This window comes from Numenius arquata, chromosome 11, assembly GCF_964106895.1.
Source record: "Numenius arquata chromosome 11, bNumArq3.hap1.1, whole genome shotgun sequence".
In the NCBI taxonomy this organism is placed as follows: domain Eukaryota; kingdom Metazoa; phylum Chordata; class Aves; order Charadriiformes; family Scolopacidae; genus Numenius; species Numenius arquata.
In genome coordinates, this window is record NC_133586.1 from 18,028,623 (window position 1) to 18,038,516 (window position 9,894).

Here is a 9,894-nt window from a genome sequence, read left to right on the forward strand (position 1 = left end):
ATTATGCCTTTCTCTCCAGCCCCCTCCTCCCCGCTCCCCTCCCCCTGCTCCCAAGGCGATTGTCATATGATAGCAAAGAAGTGGCACATTAATGAAGCGCCTCTACAGGGGTCTTTTCTGCTCATGTCACCACATAAAACTATCAGATGGTTAGAGGAAGGACATGGAGGCAACTACTTAGCTCATCGCGGCTGCAGAGAAGCAAACGAGCCTCTGCTACAGTCCAGCTGCCGGTGGTGTAAAAGAAGCTGATTCAGCCCGCGGAGGAGAAGGGAGGGGTGTACAAGAGGATTCCCAAAACCAAGCTAGCTCGCTTCCTCCTCAGGACTAAACTGGAGCAGAGTGGCCGGGAAAGGAGCGAGAGACACGCCGGAGGAGCGGGGTAGGAAAGAGCCCGGACTCCCAGCTGCGTCCCGGATGCGGACTGTCAACTTCCAGCAACTTTAAGGTGGGCATATGCAGGGCTAGCATGGAGTGGGGTGGGAGACGAGGGGAGGGGATGGAATGGGGGGGGGATGTCCCCTTCTCCACCTCGCCGAGACCAGAAGGCAGAGCTACCACTACACTAACTTTACGGGCGCGGGCTGCTGCGGGGAGGCCAGGCTGAACGAGGCCGGAGCTGGGAGAAAGGCACGTCGCTTTTCCCTCGCCGGCGGCGCAGAGTTCCGGGTCGGTTTCCCCTGCCCCCATCCCGCCCCCTCGAGGGCTGAGGTCCGCCGTGCCCCTTCCCCGTGCCCTTCTTTCTCCGGCCCGGCCCCACACCCACCCGCTGCCCCGGCCGGGTGTCGGTGCAAATCCTCCCGGACTTACCCGTCTCCCCCTACCCCCGACCCCCTCCTTATCGCTGCCCTTCTGCAGATCTCCGCGGGTCCCCTAGCGAAGATGCCTCGCCCGGGCAGAAACACTTACAGCGATCAGAAGCCTCCCTACTCCTACATCTCGCTGACCGCCATGGCGATCCAGAGCTCCCCGGAGAAGATGCTGCCCCTCAGCGAGATCTACAAGTTCATCATGGACCGCTTTCCCTACTACCGGGAGAACACGCAGCGCTGGCAGAACTCCCTCCGCCACAACCTCTCCTTTAACGACTGCTTCATCAAGATCCCGCGCCGCCCCGACCAGCCGGGCAAGGGCAGCTTCTGGGCGCTGCACCCCAGCTGCGGTGACATGTTCGAGAACGGCAGCTTCCTGCGCCGCCGCAAGCGCTTCAAGGTGGTTAAATCGGATCACCTGGCCCCCAGCAAGCCGGCGGACGCGGCGCAGTACCTCCAGCAGCAGGCGAAGCTGCGGCTCAGCGCCCTGGCGGCCACCGGCACCCACCTGCCACAGATGTCCACATACAACCTCGGCGTGTCCCAGCCCTCCAGCTTCAAGCACCCCTTCGCCATCGAGAACATCATCGCCAGAGAGTACAAGATGCCCGGGGGCCTCGCCTTTTCCACGATGCAACCCATGCCGGCCGCTTACCCCCTCCCCAACCAGTTGACTACGGTGGGCAGCTCCATTGGCACGGGCTGGCCCCACATGTACGGCTCCGGCATGATCGACACCGCCACCCCCATCTCCATGGCCAGCAGCGAGTACGGCGCCTACGGCGTGCCCATTAAGCCGCTCTGCCATGGGGGACAGACTTTGCCGGCCATCCCCGTCCCCATCAAGCCTACACCCGCCGCGGTGCCGGCGCTGCCCGCCCTGCCCGCGCCCATCCCCACCATCCTCTCGAACTCGCCGCCCTCCCTCAGCCCCACGTCCTCGCAGACGGCCACCAGCCAAAGCAGCCCGGCCACCCCCAGCGAGACTCTCACCAGCCCGGCGCCCGCCCTGCACTCCGTGGCGGTGCACTGACCCGGGCCGCCCGCACGGACTCCGCCGTCCCCTTTCTCCCAAAGTTTCCTCGGAGCTCTCCTCCCTCCCCTTCTCTCCATCCTTCCGCTTCTTTCCTCCCTCCTCTCTTTTCCTCGAAATCAGAGACAACTCCCCGCGGGAAGCCGAGGTGTGCCGTTGGCGTGAGCTGCCTTTCTGCCTCGCCCCGTCAGCCCTGCCCTCCCTTCGCGTCCCGGCTTCTCTCCCGCTTCTGAACTTTGTTTTCCGCTCTTCCGAGGCAAAACGAACCGACGCGGCCCGCCCCCCTCCCCGCCCGGTAGGAACTGCCATACGCATCACTAGTTTTCCAAAAGTACTTCAGGCATCTTCGGTTTGCCGGGGACCAGGCAAGCCTGGCCCGGCGATGCCTCTTTCCCTTCCTTTGTCTGGGGAAGAGCAGGGGTTTATACAGGACCGATCTCTAGAACCATAAACGTTGTGAAATGGCTGCAGCCTCACTGCACGAGAGCAGCGGCGTTTCCAGCCTCCGAGCAGCAAACGCTTGGATCTTGGAAACGCCGGAAAGCGCTCGTGTCCTTTGTGTGGGTGCGTGTCTGCCCCTGCGTGTCCCGGTGTCACGCAAAAGGCAGGATTTCCGCGGGAGGAGGCTCAGCCGGCCCCGAGAAGGAGCGGTGGGCTGGTAGGGAGGGCCCCGCAGGTGCGGGGTGCGGCGGGCGGCCGCGCCGAGGAGGCCGGGGGCGCGGGGCGGTGCGGGGCGAGCGTGGGCAGCGCCGCGGGAGCAGGACGCCGTGCGACGGGAAGGCACCCGCTCACTCACTCCATACCTATATTGTTTACAAAGCGCCTGTTTTAATGTAAATACTGAGCTGGCATCTGTACTGTAAATCAGATGAGGCCCCCTTTGCAGTACCTGTTGTAACGTGAATGTGTACTGTAGTTTTCAGGTGGAAGAGAAAGAGAAGTTGGTTTGTCTGTTAACTTCTGATTGACCTGAAGGTTTGGGGAGCTGAAGGTTTATTTGTTTTATAAATTTTTGTAGCTATTTATTTCATAGCCTAAAAACAAACAATAAATACTATTAACCTGTCACCAAGCACACAACCCGGCACAGCTTAAGAAAAGCTGCTGAAGTCACTGGTAAAACGTGGAGAAGTAACACAACAGCAGGTACAAACTGTGGAGGTCATCCTGATTTCTGCTGGAGCTTTGCAGACAAGAGAGAGGGGGCTAGGGAAACTGTAAATGTTTGTGCATAGGAATGATTATAAAATGTGTAAAATGCACTTTTGTTTGATATACTCCTTTCTAGTTTTAGGTAGTTTGCTGGAAACTGAACTGATGTTCTGTTGTGAACTGCTTAAGTTAAGAAAAAAAAAAAAAGAAAAAACCCCCACCTACCCCATCCCACAAACGGCATTAGTGTCTGTTGAAACTGTAAAGACATTTAACTTTTTTTTCCTCCTGTACAGAATAAGCATGGCATTTTAAATATTGGTGTTCTTGTTCCCAGCATGTGTGTTTTAAGACAAAGGTTGGAAAAGTGTCAACGTTAAATTATGAACCAAGTCGTCCAAATAATATTTTCTCATTAAAATATGTAAATGCAAATTTAGTTTCCTATCTTTTTTTTTAAAAGAGTTTACACGAGAAGAGTAAAAGCATTAGTTCATGAAAAAGGAATGACGTTATTCCAATATTTAGATAATCTAAACAGCCTTTTCACGGGAGGTTACTATAAGTATAGTTATTAACATACCAGAACAGGTTAGATAAAATTGTTATTATTGCCGGCTTACCAAAAAGGTAACATACGTAAGCGTGTTCTGTGGTTTTTGTATCTATATATCTATACATATACCTCTATGCATAAACACACATATATGCACCTGTGTCCTATACACTTATACCGAATATAAACACGTATTATGTTTACGCCTGTGTGTATGTATATTTATCATCTACATACTCCTGGCCAAATTTTCTCTAAAAAGTATAAAAATTACTAAGCTTCTACAATACAGAGCAAACACAAAAATCTTCAAAGAATTAATTACTTTTTAAGACTGAGAATACCGAATTTTTGTCAGTTGTGTTTCTTCTTACAAGTGGCATCTCAAAATCTTTTTAGAGTAAAAGTGAGCTATTGTAGCCTTTCACCTGTCTTTTAAACCTCCTCAAGCACTGCATTTACTCCAGCCACTGCTATAATTTCTCCATCTCTATTGATCACACTTTCTAAAAACAGTAGGTTGCAAGCTGTAACACTTAAAATTGTACCCGTTTTTCTGTAAGCCAATATACAGTCCCTTTTTAAAAAGTAAGGGCAAAGCAGTTACAGTGAAAACTGGATTCCGGGCACCTTCCAGGCGGGCTTCTCCAATACTTTTAGGGATTTTGCAAGGATTCTACAACTCCTGAAAATGATAGAAGCAATCTAGTGAAATCAGTAAATAAGTGTCTCAGAGATGAGGCACTCTGCGCCAAGAGGGCAGTTACGAGACACCCGAATACTTAAAGGCTTATTAGCAAGAAAACGACATTGTATTCTAATGAACAGACAGGATTCACTAATTCTACGGCAATGATGTTACAGGGGTTTTGTCTCTGCCTGATCTCTCTCAGAATTTCTGGACCATAAACAGCGCAAGTGACATCCCCGTTTCCTTACTACGTACCGCAGGTCCTTGCAAAAGTTTTAAGATTAATGTAGAGGGTAATTAATCCAGTTGCGACCATTTTTTTTTAAAGAAAACGGATCCCACACACAGAAAAAAGGTGGAAAATACATGAATCATTGGGCTGATTAAAATGCATGAAGCTGCTAAAGCTTGTCAGATGGGGGACAACTGAACTCATTCATCAAGTCCAACCCACGATTATATCAACACGATCAGCTAAAGAAAGCATTCAAAACTTATCACCAGATCAATGGACACATAACTCGACAAACTTTTCCTAAACAAGCGATGACCTACATTTTTAGACGACGAGGACTCTTTTTCTCCTTCCTTTCTTTTTTCTTTTAAGATCTAGCAGTCAGAACAAATCCTCAAAGATGAAATCCGAGCTCAGCTAAGAAGACGAAGCTGCACTTTCAGGGTCTTTTTTAAACGATATAGTAATCGGCGGAGATAACGACCTGAAAAGATTATACCCCAAAGCAAAATATTTTCAAAAGGTGCAATAGCTTCCTCACTACATAATCCGTTAGTAAGACTCGCAACCGAACTTTTAAAGTGTCATTTTCCTCTTTATCTCTGCGACGGCCCGGGACTGCCCAAGCCCGAGGACCTCCCTCGCCGCGGCCGCCAGCGCGCAGCCCGCGGGGCCGGCACCGCGCTCCTACCGCACCTCTGCCCGCGCCCCGCGCCCCTAAATGTGGCTATGCTTATTTCAAACAAATACGCAGCTCGGCGCGTCGCTTGAATTTACTGCTTTGACTTGTTAAATCTCCCTAATGGCTCAAGTCCAATGTCAATAAACACAGATCTGAAATAGAACAGCAAGAGACAACAGCGCGGAGGGAAGGGGCGAAGGGGGGGGGGGGGCAGTGAATCAGCCACGGCCGAGCTCTCCGGCGCGTTCAGACATTTCGTGGGGGTCGGGGGGAGGGGGGGGGATTTCTTTCTTTCTTTTTAATTTTATTTGCCAGCGAGACATTATAAGCTGGGCGTACTTGATGCAAAGAGAGCGTTCATTCTAGGTAAAAGCTCTTTTCTTCCGGAGGATGAGTTTGAGCCCGGCTGTGCAAGGTAAGCCCGCGAACCCAGTCGTGCTTGGCGACTCGGGATTTTGCTTCATGTCAGTGCATGGTATGTGAATCCTTTCTCGTCGGGATATTTCTTTTTCCCTTTTTCTCCTTTTTTTTTTCTTTTTTTTTTGGTTTTGCTTTGTTTTGTTTTATTCCCCCTCGACGTGTGACAAGACACCACCCCACAAGACTGAATCCTCTATTGAAGAAAGCCAGCTCTTTCTCACCCAGAATATTTATTTTCTCTCGGACCGCGCCTTGCGGGGAAGGGCGGTCTGTGCCAGGTAGGGAGAAAAGAACTCCCCGGCGACCCCTGAGAGGGAGTTTTATGAGCCAGCCTTTCTTCAAAAGTGGTCCTTGGGAAAGGGAGAAAAAACTTAGCAGCTTCATCAACTTCAGGGCCGAATTATCTCGGAATCTTAATATAAATGTCACTTTGAGGGGTTTTTTGTTTTGTTTTGTTTTTTGTTTTTATTAACAAAAAGAAACCGAGGCTGTGAAGCCTTGGAGGGGCTGTATTTGTTTCTTTTAAACTAACAACAAATTATCTAATTAATATGTTTCAATTACAGCATGAAAAAGAGAGGCTTTGGACCGCCTGCAGTGGGTTTACAATAGCCCCAGAGCCCACTATAAGAATTTACAATAACTTCACATCTGTTTCTTTATTTCCCACTTTTCGAGTCTAAAACTCCTCTCGAAATCACTTCAAACCGTGGCCCGAGTTATGAAATATGGTCTCTCTGCCAGGAAAAAAAAAAAGGTGGAAAGAAAAAAAGGACAAAACTTTGCAGATCGAGGCTTCATTTGCAAGCTAGAAAGTGAAAGCCCCATTGAAGAGCATTAAACAAATATATTAGAATTCTGTCACTTTATGCAATTGAGTAGATCAAATAAAGGGTCCCAGGCCACTTCATTCACTCTCATTCACTTGAATAGAAAATGCAAAGAATAGCAAACCTAGACTGGGCCACCGATGTAGATTTAGCCCTTTTTTTCTAAGAGACAAAAAGGCTGAATTTTCACAAACACATTGCTGACTCGGGGACTAGGAAACCAGCACTGAAACCCCTTTGGAATTTAAATTCATTTTATCTTCCTCTCTCTTTCTGGGTCCGTTTGCACTACAGGGTGAGCTGCACTGGCATCCTTGCTTGGAAAAAATACAATACAATACTACAACAACAACAAAAACAACAACAACAACAACAACAACAAAAGGGTCCAGATTTATCAAGCCGAGCCATACTATAGTTTGGAAGGTAACGTTTTTATTTACAAAGAGAAAATGAGGAATCATCCGCCCTTTGCCCAAGCTGCCCTGAGAATCGCAGCCCCTTCACGGGACGCCTGGGCAAAGCGCACCTGCCCGTTTACACTCCGCGGCCTGCCGCCCCGCCGCGCTAAGGGCACTGCGCACATGCGGAGGGCGGCCGCCGTGTTGCGCGGGGCCGAAGCCGCGCCCGCGGGCGGAGGGAAAGCGGAGGAGACCCTCCGCTTTCCTCCGCGCCCGCCCCACCCGCCTCGCCCCGGCGACGCCGTGCACCGCACATCGCACCACACCGCACCGCTCCGCTGCCGGGCTGAGACCGAGGCTCCTCCCGAGCAGGGCGCGGGGCTCCGCCGGGCTCTTAGGACTAAGAGACCCCCGAAACAGCGACCCGGCTCCGCCATCTGCCCCAGGACGCTCGGACCCGCCGAGGCCCGGGGACAGTCAGCTTTTCCCTCCCGTTCACCCATGCCGGTGCCTAACTGGGGAGCAAGCAACGAATGCAGCAGAGAAACGGCTACCGTTTGCAGAGGAGGTCAGCCCGGAGGAGTGCTGACCGCTGCATATGCACTAAGTGACCCTACCCTTCCTTTGGCAGCATTTTTATGGGAAGGTGCCTTTTCTGCCATCCTTTCTCTGCTGGGAGCCTCAGCACTGAGGCAGCCGGAGCGGGGCTGAGCGCCCCAGCACCCAGACAGGGCCTCGCCTTCCTCTCCCTCCCGTGTCCCTAATGTGGCCACTGCCAGGAGGCACCAAAGTGTTAGAAAGGTTAACTCGTACCTCAACTGTAGGCACTACTAAATAAAGGCTCTTAATTTTGTGCTATTTAGAAGGGCCTCGGTATTTATTAAGTAGTAACTAGAGTGTTTTGCATTAATTAGAGCAGCTCCTTAGAGAGACATTACAGCCAAGACTAATCTTACACCACAGGAAAATGCTCAGCGTTTCCACTTCCCCAACTCCCCCAGCCAGCGCACACCACCCGCACCTACTGGGGTCCTAAATATTCACCTGTAGGCACCCTACCCAATGACGGAATCAAGGCACTTCGGGGGGCTGCAGCGTCCATCCTCCTTGCTTGTTTTGATGGCTACTGGGTAGACAATGGGTAAGTAAGGAAGGACTGAGCCCAAAACTTGGACCCGGTTCTGCTCCTAGGCCTGCCCAGCTGCCCTGCCCTCGGTGGCACTAGCTACCTTCTTAGCCTTTAAAAACTGCTAGTACATCTAGTGCCTGCTGGAGGATTCGGGAACTCTTGCTCCTGAGGCTGCTCCCCTGAGCAGGCCCACATGTTCATTCCATGTTGTAACAGTCTAAGCTACTCATTACGGGGCACTTCTGTTCCTACTATCAGCAGTGCCACTGCACTACCAATTAAACATGAAACAAATATAAAAGCAAATGAAATAAGCAAAAAGACACCAAAACCTCTGTTTGGGAGTACCTGAATACGAAAGCATACCATGTCATCCAGCTCTGGGCAAAAGGACCTGCTTGAAAGGTTAGGTCAATGTTAGGCTAGACAGGAAACTCCACTGCAGGATATCAAGGTGGATGAAGCACTCATTTCGGAGCAGGGGAGACAATGCTCCACCACCAGCCGCAGATAACAACCATCTCTTCAAATAATTGCAAGCCCACCTCTTCCACACCATAGATGTGCATTTTTCTACCAACTAGAGCAATATCCCCTTCCCATTCTCTCCCACCTCTTCCTGTATTTCTCTCCTGTGGAGTCTTTATGGCTCTGGCTGGCAAATTTCACTTGTATCTCCTCAGCTTAAAGATGTGGGTTCCTGGCAGCAGAGTGCCGAGAAGCTGAGAGGTGCAGTCAGCACCCCAGGGCCTTTAAATAATGTTATTGTCTCGTCCCCTTGGAGACACCCCTCCCCTGGATAGTTCCCCAGCCTTTCACACTGGAGTGCTGGACCCCTGGAAACAGGGCTTGCATCACCTCTCCCTGTGCTCTTGCATCTCCTTAGCTTTTCACAGGGTCAGGCTGTTTAGACCAGTGATAAAACTGCTCACACACAGAGCAGAAGGATGGGACTAGGCCTGCACAGACCTGCTGAAGGAGACCAAAAATGCACAAACAGTTTGTGTTTCAATTTGTGCTTGATGTACTTGAGCCCTTGCTGAAGATAATTTCATAATTAACCCTCATAATTTCCAGGTTAAGGAAGTTCTCTGGAGAATAGGGAAGAGGATCAAGAGAGGGTTGATCCCTGTTGCATGTAATTGGGCTCCAAATTACTGTTTTGTTGATGGCTACGAGAACTCTAACAGAGTTAGAGTGGAATTCTAACAGAAACAAAAGCAGACATTTATGATTTCTACACCTGCAGAAAGTTGTTAATAGTCATGTTCATTTCTTTATTGAGTTACAGCTTCCTCATCTTTGCTAGACTTCTAGGGACAGGTACATCTGGAGGCTCTGAGAAGCAGATACACTCCTGAATGTACACGGGGACAAGCTGGACCACATCAAGTGGCTTCCCCTGCTAGCCAAAAGATGTATTTTTTAAGTAATTTTCAACCATTCCTGATTGGCAAGACTGGAACCAGTAATTTCTCCTGGAAAATGACAGGCACCGTGTATGCCAGAGAAAGACACACAACTCCTGCAACAGACAATTCTAGAGGGAGGGAAGAGCTTGTCCCTTCTTGCTTGCCTTATCACTGCTGAGCTTTCTCATCTATCAGCCATACAGTTCTCTAGTCACACCATGGCTCACCTCAGTCATGCTTGCAGAAGCCTTATACAGTAGCTGTGGGTTTCAGAGTAAAATTTTAATTGCATTAAAATCCACAGAAACTTCCTAGTGAATTAAATAGAGCAAGGGTTTCACCGTGAAGATTTTTCAGGATATTCAGATAGTTTTCTGTGTAGGTAAATAATTTACCTTTCTCTCAGTTTGGGGTCACAATCAGTCAGTGGATATGCTAGGTCATATGCAGTACGTACACAGATGCCTTAATGCCATGTGGTCATGGGCAACTCTGAAAACTTCAGAAAACATCTACATTCTTTTTCATTTTTTCCTTTTAC

The 9,894-nt window shown here is 49.9% G+C and overlaps 1 protein-coding gene across 1 annotated transcript; it reads left to right on the top strand.

Moving 5' to 3' along the window:
- The first annotated feature begins 882 nt into the window (after nt 1-882).
- On the top strand, nt 883-1,845 carry FOXB1 (forkhead box B1). The gene has a single exon (XM_074156356.1). The coding sequence runs from the start codon at nt 883-885 to the stop codon at nt 1,843-1,845; it is 963 nt and encodes a 320-aa protein (XP_074012457.1).
- Nucleotides 1,846-9,894: the final 8,049 nt, after the last annotated feature.

Bases quoted from the DNA above. Each gene is read 5' to 3' on its own strand.
- FOXB1 (XM_074156356.1), top strand. From the start codon at position 883: ATGCCTCGCCCGGGCAGAAACACTTACAGCGATCAGAAGCCTCCCTAC.